Here is a 16,147-nt window from a genome sequence, read left to right as displayed (position 1 = left end):
CTATTCAAAATAGTCTACAACATGTGTCGATGAGTATGGGACATATAAGCCGTTCACAACTGACGTCTACACCGTTTTATTACTGGGTGGCAGTCTTCGGTCTAAACGTTCTTGCAATTCGGCGGTTTGGGGAAAGGAAATACAACTGGTATTTAGGCATGTGGCGGGACAGTGTTTCTAATCTCAATGCAATGTCCGATTGTAAACTGGCAAATTGGTCGTCTCTATGCAACGGCGCTGATCCGAGAGCTGATCTAGAGTCGGCGCCGAGATAACAGCGGTGAGATGAATTGTCGAAACTGGACAGTATTTTGTCGTATTTTTTTTCATTGTAACAATTACACCTTTAAAAACCCGAAGTCACATTTGCGCCACCTAAACGACGTTTGTGTCACGCAGACGATGAACAATATGGGCGTGAGTTTTAGCGTCGACAAACAGCGCGGCATTTTTCTTTATGGTAATTCGCTGCTCTTTATGTTGTGTGTTTTGTGCACCGACCCGTGCCTTATCTCCATTCACTATCTACCATATTGTAATATTTCATTTTTCAGCTTCATTTCTCTCGTGCCTGACGTGAATAAAAATGCATTCACCCGAACATCGTCTGTCGGTACTTTTTCGTCTATTTTTACAGTCGCCATCTTGTTTGATGCGACCGGTCGACAATTTTATATGCATTTTATCAAATATTTTCTATAAACGAACGAAATTTTGCGCATATTTATCGGCAATTTAAATAATTATTCTGACAAAAATCAAAACAGCAACTGAAAAGAAGGAGAAATAGTTTATTCGTAACTAGTTTGTGGAAATCCTGCGACGACGAGCTTTGTCACGGTCCAAGCGTTCTACAATCAACATGGCTAGTGTAATGGGATTTGTCACTGCAGACAATTCTCCCACCCCCACAAAAAGCACAATGTTAAAAAAAATACTTGCTATTTGATTTGTTATTAGTATTTCGGAGACTACAATTTCCTGAAATCAGAACTAACTTAATTATAAGGACATTCTAAGTTGTAAGCCGTGAGGTAATATTTATTGTTCGGAAAACTTTAGGGTGGATTTTGCTGCACAAAAAAAAAAAAAAAAAAAAAAAAAACATAAGGGAGAGTCAGCCAATGCGAGATTTACACTAACACCACCAGGGGAAGAAACTGGTACACAAAGGAAATGGAAAAAAAAATGTGCGCAGTGTGTCTCTAATATTCCCGTCCATAATCTTATAACGGTCTACCTCTAATAGATCGGACTTGATAGGCTTTTACAAAAGGAAAAGATGGTAATTTGTCGAGATTTGACTCCGGACACATCGCCGAAGGAGGAGGGGGAGCAGTAGCGTATCTGACTATTCTTCTGACGAAGTTTCCTTTTGCCCTTATCTGTTAGAACAAACTAGAGCAGGTAAAGCTACCCTGTCAAATTCCCAACATGGACTGAAAGTAACTTTGCTAATTATTTTAATCAATGGATGACTTTACTAAACCATACATTATACTATTACTATATGATTCACAATGACTCGTAATTTTGTCAACGGTAAACAACAATAACTATTATTTGACACAATTTTATATTAAGTTAAAGAGAAAATGTTGATTTGGGTATTTCTGAGCATTTTTGATATTTTTCTTTTTTGAAATTTCATCCTGATATTACATATTAATTAAAAGTATTTTTTATCCTAAACAAAAAAACAAACAAACATGGCAGTGTTTCCTCTAATACACATGCGTCTCTCATTTATCTGTATGTATAGGTAAATGTAAACTCGCGTTTGCATATTGCATCGAACGACACGTTTACAGCCAGAATACTATTATTTTTAGTACGACAAATCTAATGTCTGTGACAACTTGCTGATGCGATATAAGACAAAATTTAAAAACTCAAAGTTATCCACATAGCATATTTAAAACCGCGAGCATCCATCCATTCATTCCTATTCACACTACTATCAAAGGCATTCCCGTGCATTTAATGTATAGCGATATGCAATTCAATTCAACGGAATCTAGATAACGCATATGGCCCTAGAGAACTTCCGGGGTCTAGGGATAACGTGAAGAAAAAAAAACATGTCGCCTAAAGCGAAGTTTTTATGCGTATACTAAAGTCATTTTTTTTGTTGTCGACATTCTAAAAATTCAATTTCAGGTCTAGGACGAGTTCCTGGTGTATTTCATGAAATATATAGTACAAGTCAGCTTTCTTTTATTACAAAATATATATTGTACGAAACTAATTTCATAAACGAATGTCAACAAGTTCAAGATGGCAGCTAGGGGTCCGTTTTCATAATTCACACAAGAGATTCATAAGCTATACGGTCAATCACAAAATCATTGGGATATAATTGTGGGTCGATGGTATACTACTAACTGGAAACATGACAAATTACATGTTATTTTCTTGTTTTATGATGTCATCTATGGGGGGGAAACGTCCATGTTGCAATACAGCACAGTTTCGGCCAACGCCACACTTTCTATCAATTAAAAACGAATATGGTTTAAACCAACGTGACGTCACACTAGTCACATGAGCTGTATGTTTCACTATTTTCAAAATATTGTTTATTTCATGTTATACTGAACAAATAAATTGGAACACTAGTAGTTTCAAACACGGTGCAATATGTCACATCAATTGGCGTATATTCTGCTAATAGTAGCTGGGAAATCCTTTTTTTGTTCGACCTCGAAAGTCATTGTGGACCGAATAACGTTGATTAAAAACTACGACAAAAATGGCCATAAAGCGGTTCTTTAAAAGTGTGTTGGAATGGTATTTAAGTGTACCGGACACGGCATCGGGGCGTACCACCAATGCCAAGTTCACCGTGAAAACACCGGGCGACACTCAGCGGAAGTAATGTCAGTGGTTCGATTGTAAGCTTAGTTTAGAACTTTTTCGCGTGTACCACTTGTTTGTTTACCAACTACTAATAAGTGAGATAACTTAAAATTGTTCTGCCGGTAACTCAAACTCCATCTCGAATATATATCTCGGCGATCTCCGTCTTAATTGTCGACAAAAATAACACCGTTTAACACGTTCAGTCCAGCGTGGTGATCTTGTTTCGAGAAGAGGTTAACATGTGTGGTTGCCGCAACACCGTTGGTAAGACACCACGCCGTCCCAGTCGGCGGTCTACCCGGGTGGCCTATCACCGAATCGAACACTTGATCTAACCGCTGCAACTCCTTTCGTTGAAAAAACAAAACAAACTAACACATTATAAGAAAGTGTCTTTCAAGAAACAAATTATCGTTAGTCTGAATATCGATGTTGAGAAACTGCTCTATACGCTAACAGTCAGTGTGGAATCACTCAGTTCTGAACTTATCGAACTTCGTGTCTACATTCGGTTATTTTTAATTGGGTTTGCGTTTTTGAAAGATTATTTTTTTTTAATAGATCTCCTACAATTGTGGGTGTGACGATGTTGGCTTCATCACGTTGTTTATGCCGGAAATGTATCAACAACCTGAAAAATTGCGTTTCTTTATATTTCTGTATAAACGGTAAACACTGTCGCTTGTTCTTGGGTTGAACGCCCGAGGGCGTCCTGCTCGTCACTTTCTAGTTGACGGATAGGCAGCTGTTGTGGCAAAGGCGGTGCGTTTCGTTGCCTGGGGCGTTCTTCTTTCGGCAAGCCTTTTAATGCGCTTTAGAGACACTTAGCGAGAACAGGCCGGCACATTGGATCCATTCTGTAATTTTGTTATCAAAATCGTTAATTTTCTGGGCTGTCGATTTTTCAGGAAAATCGTCCTCGTCTCCCTTTTGTGAATGAAGCGACTCACGAACAGTCACGTGTTGGACTGGAAGATTTACCATGGATGCAAAAACTGTCCAGGTTCATTAGTTTTTTCAGTATAAATCATTTTAGTTATTTGTATATTGCATACACAATACAGATTGTCTAAATTCTACGACTATTTTTTTTTCAATAAATAGCATATACTAGTATGGGAACGGTCCGACGTTGATTTTAAAGGGCGGCAGTCGACGACTGCCGCGTCCTGTTCGATGTGGGACTCATAGCGACGTATACAACGCGTGTAAAATACATTGTTTATTTACATGAAATTCGAACACGCGCTACGCGACGACCACCGCGCTTTAACATTATCGGTGTAAGGTAATATGAACACGGTAATGGTTGAGTGATATGCTATAGACATGTACAATAATGCATTGTGGATTCGAGATTCAGGGAGTTTATGGCGGAAATATTAGTTTGGGGTCAGATCCGTTTACTCTACCGCTAAACGTGGCGAACTGGTTCAGCGAATTAAATATGCTACCAGCTCGTCCGTACTATCAGTAATTTAAATATTGTCTAATTATGTGAGTTCATTAACATGAAAATCTCTTCTATTTAAAGAGAAATTCTAATGTTTTGGTAGTATTTAGATTTGCAATTTATCTTCTTGGATACAAAACACACTCGCTCGACTGGATTTGGGTGCCCCTTCAAGTTGCATTGAAACAGTACGCTGATTTTCGTGGATTTATTTGTGCCGCTGTCGAGTGCCGTTAATGGTGGGATGTAACGATCAGGATTGTTTGTGAAAAGTGTTTGCTGTTCCAAGATTTTTGAAATAATACCTTTTAACTTGAAAGAATTTAAAACATCTAAAAATGGTAAATGTATAGTTGTATAGTTGTATAGTGGTAATATTCAGTGCAAAAATGGGCGGGAAACTGTCTGGCGGTTTAGCTGGTTATCACGCCGCGAGTTGATATGTTTTCATTGAAAACGCTATTTTACCTGCGGCGGACTGGTATCACGGTTGCAAAATGCCGAAGGAAGTTATTTAGAGTTCCATTTGCTGGCGTTTTAATCATAAAATTGAAGACCCCTGCTATTATTTTCAATAATAGTTTTTTTTTAATTCTCCGCGAGTTGGTCCTGTGCTTTCAGCCAGCACATCGTCAGTGAGCGCAGCTCTGGGCGTAGTAACGTGCACTTCAACGACACGGCTTTGATTATAGGCTCCATCATTACAGCGCTAGAGAAACTCGTCGCCGATCGTATCAAATTTTCAATTGAATCTCCACTTTTCAGCTCAAACATTTGTCGGTGTTGCTAACCTTGGTGATTCAAATCTCTGTACAAGGCCACAGAGTCCTGTTTAAAAACTCATAATCCTCTCCGGTTTTATCGTAGCCATATTCATATGCAAACACATCGATCGCAATGATCAGATGGTCATTTTTGCAAAACGCCACCAAATTTTACCGCAAAAATTAAAAACAAATAAACAATCTTTATTATTTCAGAGTTGTAATCTGACAACAAAAGCTGTTTGCAGTTTTAATTAATGTGCGTGTTGAAAAAATCTTACTAAAAATATACCTTTTAGCTTTATGTTCATACTTCATTTTTTTTTTGAGGAAATTGTTTTATGGGCAGTGAAATCGTCAGAAGAAATTAAATTCTATTTCAAATCGTCAAATATGCTTCTCGGCGGGCCGAATCATTTTTTGGCTTAAAGTGTTGTTTCCACGAACCGCCGACCATTTCTATATTTCAAGCATGGTTATTTATTTTACACGAGTTGAATACCAGAGCAATGTATGTTTAATTGTAGACTAACAAGTAGTTTGAATAAATCATTATACGATAGTAAAATTATTAATTTTGTATATTCAGATCAGTTATAACTGGTATCAACGGATATTTTTTTTTCTTTTTCTTTTTTTCTTCAATAAAATAAAATATTAGTAGGATGTGACTGTATAAATAGCGAAAGCAGGGTTAACGAAAAGGCCGGTTAGAACGCGGCAACTCGACTTTCGCCAATTATACACTCAAATAATATTGGAAACACACACAAATAAAAACAAGCAAGAGACTGTATTCAAATCTACCGTGACGAGCGTCGTTGACTTCAAGGTCTCTAGGAGCTCGTTTTTTTTCGAGTACCTGTCAATAACCAACATTTAATTAATTAATCGTCGTAAACCAATCTCTGTAGCAGAACATATATTGCAAAACGCGTACTTCGGGAAGCCGTTGTGTATAAATGCCAACTGATACTAGTAAAATGACATGTTGTGGGTTTTTTTGCTCCCCTTGCGACTGCTGAGGGCGCCGTTCTACTCCGATTACACGGCACATGTACAAAATAAAGGGAATAGTTTTATCTGACTATCTGCTGGTTTTATGTTTTAAAGTCCTTATACATCAAAGTAACTAGGGATGATTACAAAGAGTTAATATATGCCACACACAACCGGCTTACTCTCGGTAAATCGTCTGATTCACGCCGACTAATAACATCATCTAATTCATTCACCCACCCCACCTCACACCCGATCAGGAATGTTTACGCAAGTGCTCCTCACTTTTCACGACCACCCGGTTGTCTCAGCGGAACATCAACGTGATCTCCAATCTCCAACTGAAACGGAGAAAATTGTACATCCGAAATATAAGCAGAATACTACCAGAACATGGCATTTCTGGTTGTGCCACACGCGGTTTGGTTATAAGTTGTCCGTGTTACTGGGTGGCCGGGTGAGGATGACCTCTCAATCGACACATCGAACTAGTTACATATGCTAATGGTCGGAACATTTGTCCCATTACGACCAGACAAAGAGGCATGTCCCGTCTACAGTTTTAAGCTTAAAACAGAAAAGATGAAAACAAATCGGCGCCTAAATTTCGGGCTGCGATTTTGTTCACGATTACCTAACTTAAAGTTTGCGTATTGAAAAACAACGTAACCATTAAAAATCGATGTTGAATAATTGGTCGTTTACTCCATTATTAATCTATTGGGTAAATTTACATAAAATAAAAGACGGCTTGTTACAATGATAATTACCGCGTAACAGGCGTTGTTAATGACGTCATAGATAATTATTGAGTGTTTTATGTTTATACTTGTAACTCCGTGTTGTAGTTCTTTTGTAATTCCAAAATGGCGTCCTCGCCAAATAAGTAAATGGTTTCGCATATCATACGACCACGATTAGACATGCATAAGAATTATGATAGTTGTAGACGAGAACAAATTTCCGGCGAGACAGAATATCGCGTTTCCTATTCCTATCCATTTATGAACGCAGTACAATAAATTGTTCCTGTATTCATGTTTAATTCTCGTCTTTTTATAACTTACTGGTGAAACTTTTTTTTAATTTGAATTTTAATAATTATATATATAATTGTATTTATAGAAAGTGCACGTACATACAGTACTCTCGTGAGAATTTGTGGCGGAAAGACATTTTATTCATTTGTCACAATTTAGTCAAAATGTAAGCAAAGTGAATTTCAAAAAAATAAGTAATATTAGCTGATGTAATTTCTGGAAATAAAAGATGTCGGAAGTTCCCTCAAAGTAAAATGTTTTTGCCAAGATTCGTCCTACGGGTAGTTATTTTTATTGTATTTTAATCTCCCTTTGTTTTATGAGATATGCCGATGTTTGTAGCGCATGCGCATTTAGCGTGATTTCAAATAATCGAAAATAGGCTTGACAACAGAAGACGAAATTGACAAATTACGAAAACGATCATGGAAAGAACAGTTTGAGTGCCGAGGTACAAGCGTCATGTGAAAATGTGCCGATTTATTCCGAAACTCACAGTGGAAATTGTTCCTGTTCCCTTGGAGGCTACAGTCATCGTGTAATTGTTGCCTGGAAACGGGTGAAATTGCCAAATGTTCGTTATCGATGATTGTTCCTATGCTGGCACGGGGATCACTCCGCACTGGCTTCAAACTGACAACAAAACGTTCAGCACGAGAAATTTAGAAATCCTTAGTTTTTTACCTTTTCTTCGCTTTGAATTTGAAATGAAAATGGAATAAAACATGATGTATATTTTAGATTACAACTACTAGTATTTAGGTTATGGGCTCTACATGAACGACACAGTTTCCCTGTTAGTGTTCGGGCTTCTATGATAATTGCTGGGGTAATAACAAAAATTAATTCAATAAATACAAGAAATACACAGGTTTTTAAACTACGCATAGTGTGTGCTGGGTAGATCTCATGAATTCGACAAATCTTGTTGGAAACGTAACTTTTTTTAAAAATAAGAAGAATATTGTTACTATTAAATTAAAGTTCTATAGGAATGGATAAAAACTCGACTTATGTTATTTACACGATTATATGGGGGTATTTCAATCACCGAGTCGTTTGAAAAAGTGGTTAGAACAATGCGTGGACAAATGAACATTCGGTATACAGATAAGAATTGCAAATGTGACAAATGGTCCATGTCTACGTTTTTAATTAAAAATGTTTATATTAAACTGTTTTTATTTGTATGTTCACCGTTCGGGGATTATAACTCGCGGTGCGTTTTTTTGTAAATAATAACCATAATTTGTCAACAGTTTTAGAAAAAAAACGTTACCATGAACACCGACAAGTAGTACAACGGCACATGGCATGTAATACACAGGATTATTCATATTCTGTTTTCACCGTGTATATTTCCACAACGGCCTGTAAGAACAGATGAAAAAATATGGCTGGCCATAGTCACATGTTCTACACTTTTTAAAAAAACAAGCTAACATAAACACGTACTGAAATAATAACAATATATAGTTAAACACGCGAGCCACAAAATCTTAATTACAGGAATAAATATATCTTGTTGGGGGTTGGAATGTGTACAATGAAACCACACCATACACCATTGAATAAATTATTGGACGAGTGAATTTATTCTCGTAACAGCGCCGAGAGGCAAACGCTCACGTATAGGATCGAAGACGGTAAACTCCCGGACACATATGTTAGTACCTAGCATTATTTCAGAGACATGGGGCAATATACCAGAAGTAGTAAACCGATATTTTTTTTTTAATTTGTGTAAATGTTATGCATAACTAAAAACACAACTTATATATCATAATAATATATCAATTACCGGCTATATGTGGGTGGATCATGCACATCAGGGTTTGTTCAAGTGCACAACTTTGTAACTATGAATGTGGCAACACCGTGGCAATAGGAATCGAATCTTATCATTGTACGTGCAAATGTTCTGAGAAACTCTGCAGTACAAAATACAGGCAAACTCTGTTGATTGTATTGAGCTTTAGTACTGTGTTGGCCTCGCAGAAATATAATACAGGGGTGTTTGGAGGGCGATAAGGGGCGACTCAATCTCACATACAAAATCACACGCCAGCAAACAATGACATAGAATTCAACGTGTCTTTTATTTTAACACTGTTATAAGTAAAAAAAAAACGCAGTAATTACAATTAATTACAGAATGAATACCTAACGACTCATTTGATGAGCGAAGGTTTCAAACAACTTTTATCCGATTTCTAAATAATAACTGCTTTAGAAAAGGAAGAAAAGCTTTAGCATTAATGCTAAATAGTACAAAAATAAATAAGTTCTGTGCCCAGTTAGGGTACATCGGTGGGGTCGGAGTAATCCAACGTAAAAGTTACTAGTACTGCACATGTTACAAATTAATTGAGTCCTTTTCTCAAAATAGAGTTCACTGCGAAGATTCGTTTTCTTTGTCCTGTGCTTTTGTCGCTGTAGTTATCGCTTTCTTCAATGTGTGGGTTTTCACGTGTTTGGAGAGATGGTCGCTACGCATGAACCGCTTGCCGCATTCTGTGCAGACGAATCGCTTTTCGCCGGTATGTGTGCGAAGGTGGCGCTGGAGTTCGTCAGATCGGGTGAAACTTTTTCCGCAGAACAACCAATTGCAGACGAACGGTCTTTCACCGGTATGCCAGCGAAGATGTGCTTTTAAGTGTGATGTCTTGCCGTAAACTTTTCCACAACCGGGTATGTGACAGATGTGTTGCTTCTTCTTGCTTGGGTTGTTGGAGTTTGTGGCGTTGACACAGTTGGGACATCGGCATCGTCTGCAGCGCCGGGCTGTAGCAATTGTGGACCTTCCGCCTATCTGAACTGGGTAAGTCGGTGCAGATCCGTACATAATAGGCTGCATACAGAAACCGGTGGGTGATACGGACGGTGTTAACGGTGAATGTCCCTTGGCTGATGGGTGCGAATCGACACTCCACCATGGCGCCCTGCTTGCCTCCTCGAACGCTGGAACTTGTCGATGTGCCGTTGTAATGGCAAGTGGGTGATGATGACCGGCGAACTGGGACGGTGAAGCCATTATTGGGCTTGTAAACGCACTGGAACAGGCACTGTTTTGTACAATTTTAACTGGACTATGATTTAGTTCATACGCAAATCCGGGTGTAAATGTTGGTTCTGCTGGCGGCGTAAGTGGTAGTTCGTGTGTATACGATCCTGGTGAGACGGACACGGCAAGATGGTGATGGTAATTGGGTAAAACTGTTGCCCCGGGAGTTGGTGAATGGTGATGGACCATCGGCTGGTAGGGTAGAGGTGTCGACGCGGCGATTGGGCTCCGGGCACTCTGAATAAGATTCATAGACGGCACAGTTGGAACAACGGTAGTAGATTGAGTCCACGGATGAAAGTAGCTCTTATGCTCGCTAACAACTGGAGCGGCTGTCATAATGGATGGCGCAGTGCTGACTTGCTGAACAACTGGTGCAGTTGGCTGACGCAGGATAACTGACTCATTGCCGATCTTACTACAAGTTGCCGCTAACATAGCTAACGGGCTTGGTTTCGATAAGTCTGCAGAAGTTGGAGTTGGATGCTATAAATAAAAAAATAAAAACGACTATTAGTATAAGCATGGCAAATGTTTAATAGTGAGGTGTAACCCTCGGGCTGGCTGACATACGTACGATGGCCTAAAATACGCATTCTCGATGTTTACTACATAATTACCACGAGTGATTTTAAACGATCGACAAACGATGAGGTTCGCCAAAACACAACAGTGAATATATAATAAAAGCTCATACCCCTTTTTTTGAGCAAGTAAATACTGAATCGAAACTAACCTGAATAAACCGTGCAGCCGAATGTTGCTGGTTGGAAGCTCTGTCGGTGGCCATATCCTCGGAACAGAACAAGACTGAATCCTCAGGAATTTTGGTAGTTTACTCTGGCACGAGCACGAACGGTGGGTTGACGGGTCACGGAGCCTTTGGCACAAGTGCAGACAGTGATCTTAACACGAGTGTGGGTAGGGAAGTTATGTTCGTTCTCCTCCCAGCGCTGTCCAATTTGTACACGAGAAGTGTGAATAGGCGGTCGCACATCAGACGCGAACGAGGAGCTTTGAAACACCGCCAACCAATCGCATTGGAGGGCACTTCGTGTCATCTTTACCGCTGTCCAATTAGCGCCAACTAGCGGGTGATTTAAAAGGAAATCGAATCTTTTGTGCTGACAAAGGGCCTGCTGTGTGTTTGTTGACACATATAATAGAAGCGATTATTACGTGGGCAGGGCAAGGCGGGACAAAAGGCGGGCAAGTAAATGAAGTAATCACTATGTGCCACTTTTAGACACACTGCAAATTGGATTCGTGCCATCAAAGACGTGTCACCGACCAAACTGTCCACTGATTGGACGCCACTGACAAGGCCCTCGATTAAGTGATAAGGCAGCGCAGAGTGTTTTTGTTTGCTCGGATCGCAGTTCAGAGCTGGCTCATTTTTTGTCTCCACGGAACTCCATTGATAAAAAGATAAAAGTTCGCCGCCCACGAAGGGGAGCCGGTAGCTTGAATACACAGCAGTAGCGGTGAGGCTTCCCTGCGTTCGCGCGTGTCTACAAAGCTTGCCCGGGGCATTTTCTGATTTATTATCGCCTCCGGCTAAATTATGGCTCGAACCGGTTACGCGAAAACCATCGCTATTGCCGCGTCTCTATCTAAGGCAACACAGTCTGGTATTAATGATTCTATTTGTCGATGTCGGCTTGGAGTGGTTCTCTCTCGCGCTCTCTTGGTGAGGTTTTGTCGGCGTACAATTTCAATACGTTTCTTGTCGGCAATGTACAAGGGGATAACAGTATAGGATATAATGCGTGCCATGACAAAGGCGCTTATACAGGGGCCATGTGAACAAAATTTCTGCATCTGTTTTAGAACAGCGAGAGGGAGAATAAAATGCTTTCCCTGCGAAGCACTTTGTTAATAGCCGAACTTTGTTGGCGGCTTGAATCACCGCCAATACATTCTGAATAATACGGTCTTTGGTACAAATATACGGAGATAAAAAAAAACTATCTCTGAGAAATGAATCACTTGTGAATGAGTTAGTAGGCTCATATCAGGTAAAATGTCATTGCACATACACGCACACGATTACTCATAGAGCTCCAACTAGACTAAACCGCATGGCATGTACTCCATTTGTTTACCAATGCCGGTCTCTGACTACGAGTCAACACTGAAAACGATTATGATTCTATTCCCGCTTGTCATGATATTCTTGCGGCGGAAATCTGTTTTCACAATTTAGGATAGGATGGGGCAGAAACGCCATCGACAGTGAGCAGTAATCTTATTTTTGCCGAAGGAAAAACAGACAAAATTAAGTCTTAAATTCCATTTTTGTAATCAGCTGAAGGCAGGCAGCTTCAAAAGGCAGGAGGCCAACTGATGACGGCGGCCACACACTGCTCCGCCTTACTGACCCGCCTTTGGTGAATGTGCCACTCAATCGGGAAATTGCTATTACATCTCGATATCACACCGGATGCTAGAATTCACTGGGGTTTCCTCTCTGGCATTGTGTTCTCTTGGTAACATCGGCTTTTTTTTCCCAGCTTTGAATTTCACCGCCGACTTCCAGCAACATATATGTGCGTGTGTCCTCTAATCGGCGGTGTACCACTAGTCACGGTGCGTGGAACACCAGTGGGAGTTTCAATTTTCCCAAAACAGAAATGGGTACGAAATTATTTTTGTTATAATGTTGCCCATGCACGCATGGACCCATTTTTATATTCATTAACCTAGAGGATATTTACAAATTTAAAAAAGTGCTAGGTACTGATTTTTGAAACAGAAGCGATGGATTGTGTCGAATGTTCGTAATTGTCCGATAGACATTAGCTGACTATTGTCAAGTTAACGCAATGTCTGATTTATGTCTCGACTACTTGTGTAACCACGCACACAACAATTATCATTTATTTTATGACCATGTAACGTTTTATGCGAAGCCTAAAATATATTTGCCTCGTTGGATTCAGCCAGCCGGCACGTGGAGCTTCCCTGGCTAAAGTGATTAACAGTGGCGGAGTTGATTGACAGGTCTAGGGTTGCTTTGATGTCCGCCGCTATGCGCCACAATGTGAACAGTGCTGAAACATGCAAGACGCAAACTGCGGCTGGTGTAGGTGATAGTGGCGTCGATTCAACCGTGGCTGACACACACGGCAGCGGTCGGAATCCACTGAGTTCGTTACTCGATACCACAGTGGTCGATAGTTCGTAGTCCATTTTTTAAAACGAAATTCAGTGTGTGCATAGCCGCGACAACACCAGAGTAGAACAATTCTGGAAGACACAAATAATGCTAGTTTTAATGCTCGATTACGAATAAAATATATTTTTATTTCGCCTGAAATTTCCATCATCGGGTATGGTTAACGTTTGCAGTGATGCTGGCCAGCCAGCGCTTCACACTTTTCGCTAATGTACATAAAATTGAGACGGTCGTGATACACTCGCGACTGACACATTTCAAAAAATCAGACAAACCATTTACACTTGAGTTTAGGTGACAAGGGGCGGTGAACTGTGAGTACAGAAGCTCGGAAGATAAGTACACAGACAGTGGTGCTGAATGCGTGCATTGTGCTAATCATAGCATAGATCGGGACGCTTTGATGTTCGATATGTGTAGAAAAAACTCCAACCCCCACCATGCCTTCCAAACAATAGCACAAAAGACTGAGTGACAGCGGGTAGTGACCTCTGATCTTACCCGACACGGTCATTTCCCAGTTGCCGAACAGCAAAGCGAAAACAAAGCTTGACACTCAAAACTTTTACCCGTCACACCCATGCTCAAACCGTACATGTTACCATAACCTTCCGTGCTATAACAACCTTACAATCTGACGTTGATATTATTAAAAAATTAAATACAATCATCCCCCATAAAAGCCTTGGTTCTATTTATATAAACACTGACCCCGCGCAACAACGCCTGTTTAGTGAATAATTGCTCGTATTCTTTATACACGACGCGAGTAAACCCCACGAAATTATCCTCAAAACCGGTATCCCAATTTACAAACGGTTATAAAAGTTTAAAAAACAAAAGACACTTAAGCCACTGGCATGAAGAGTTTATCAAGGCGGGCAGTCACATGCGGCAATTGTCGAGGAGTTTGTTTGATTGCCTACTCGCTGATAGATGGGATCGATTGATTTATCGCTAGACAAATCGATTGATTTACGACTATATCAGCCGTAACTTCACGCGGAATTTATTCGTATACTATAATAGCGATGGTAACGCTAATCATAGTTGGTTTTCTCGCCCGTATGACCGGTATATTTCTCATCGGAACGTTCAGTTGTAGATTACATTACACAGGGGTTACCATACCACCGCTAACTATCTGCCAGTTCTCACACGGTAGCATTGGCATGCCGCGGACCTCTTGGCGGCTCCTAGTGACACACCAGCGCAGTGCCCCGCCTATCAATTAGAAATGAACGACCATATTAATCCCCGGTTGCCCGCCCATTATTACCACGGTGTGTCCTATTGAAACGTTCAACCACAATAAATTACATTTATATATATAGCAATTATCAGTATGTGCGATACGCGCGTAAATGACAGTCAAGCATTTTCAATTTTCCGAAGTCGTAATTTTAACTTTAGTCTAGAAGTGACAACTCCATCGTACGTGAGAGCAAAATTTGTAAAACGGCTGTCTAGCACCAAACCAAGGTGGTCTTTTCTGTCCGTTTTTAATCCTTTCAATGGGTGTCAATTTTAGACTAATAACCATAAATTTCAGACAAACTGACACAAACAAACGTCTAAGTGTATGAATGACAATCCATAGGCATTACTCGTTATCACAGAGTGACTGACAGGCGTCGGTCGACTTTGAGGACCGCGTTAATTGCAATCTTAACAGAGGCTTGGTTAGATATGTGCTAAATATGCTGGCAACCAACTGAGTCGGTTTACTTTTATCTTTGCTACTTGAGAACAACTTTCCAGCCCCTATCCAACCTACGAAACAAAGCATGCTGCTGACTGGCATGGGGGATTACCTTTAGATCTCAGCCGACTACGATAAGCTAAGATTTTGTATTGAGACTTGAAACATGTTGTAACTAACGTGCGTATGCGGGTTCACATCATTCTATTTATTTTAGGATGCGCGAGAAATAGTTTATGCACATTATATTTGTAGTGTGACATTACCATCGTAACTTTGACACTATTTCCTAAATTCCGGTATTGTGGGAAAAAAAGTAATTCCAATTTCTATTATATTTGCCTATTCCCGATTTGGCTTTGTCGGTGGCGATCCACCGCTTTGATGTAGTTGCAGGATTGTAATTCCGACGGATTTTGCTCGGGTTTTCCAGACCATATTATTTGCTACGGCGACGATCTGCCAGTAGTAGACATTTTCCCACACTCACTCATATATCGCATGTACCAATAATATGGCAAAAAAAGACAATCACGCAATAACAAGATTTGTACGGCTATTTCACGCGCCCCGATTGAGACTTGAAAATAAACGATCACCCCAGAAGATTGTTTTTTCCAGTTGGACCGACTTATGTGTTTATTATTTTTTTGTCTTATTTGGTAAGCTTGTTTATCTTTAAATTGGTGACTCAATAGAGCAGCCATGCCGGGATCTATTTTGTTCAAGAAGAAAAATAATACAGTCTGTTTGCGAATGAAAATTTGGAAAGTTCGTGAGATGTTTACTCACGCCTGTGGCTCTACCCAGAGGCCCGTAAACATACTAGTCTCGTCCGTGATGGACCATTGTCGATATCCATTGTAGAACTAGTTTTGTTGACATACTTATGAGCTCGAGCGGCCCACTTTGATCTCACTAACGCTTGGTAAATACAGTACAGAGGACTACGTGGGATTCTGTCACGGATGCAAATTTGATCACCAGCGGTGCCCTTTAATGTTGCCGGTGAAAGCAACATCCATCCCCCTGATCGTCCCTTTGACGCTTAAAGTCAGTTGATTGACGGGTCTCTGGGGCGGCTT

The 16,147-nt window shown here is 40.2% G+C and overlaps 1 protein-coding gene across 1 annotated transcript; it reads right to left on the bottom strand.

Annotated features, from left to right (window-relative positions):
- Positions 1–9,198: 9,198 nt before the first annotated feature.
- btd-like (buttonhead-like protein) lies at positions 9,199–11,103 on the bottom strand. The gene is made up of 2 exons (NM_001165006.1): positions 10,919–11,103; positions 9,199–10,668 (listed from the first exon to the last, which is right to left on the bottom strand). Exons 1-2 carry the CDS (start codon positions 10,970–10,972, stop codon positions 9,511–9,513), a joined length of 1,212 nt encoding a protein of 403 aa, NP_001158478.1. The 5' UTR covers positions 10,973–11,103; the 3' UTR covers positions 9,199–9,510.
- Between the last annotated feature and the right edge of the window lie 5,044 nt (positions 11,104–16,147).

This window comes from Saccoglossus kowalevskii, chromosome 22, assembly GCF_978046115.1.
Source record: "Saccoglossus kowalevskii chromosome 22, keSacKowa6.1, whole genome shotgun sequence".
In the NCBI taxonomy this organism is placed as follows: domain Eukaryota; kingdom Metazoa; phylum Hemichordata; class Enteropneusta; family Harrimaniidae; genus Saccoglossus; species Saccoglossus kowalevskii.
The sequence above is the reverse complement of the archived record's forward strand: the minus strand, read 5'-3'. Positions and strand labels throughout refer to the sequence as shown.

What these genes read in the sequence shown, in the direction of transcription:
- btd-like (NM_001165006.1), bottom strand. Translation starts at nt 10,972, where the DNA reads ATGGCCACCGACAGAGCTTCCAACCAGCAACATTCGGCTGCACGGTTT. An exon ending in CGGCTGCACGGTTTATTCAG is followed by an intron (nt 10,669 to 10,918) that starts GTTAGTTTCGAT and finishes TTTTATTTATAG; the next exon opens with CATCCAACTCCAACTTCTGC.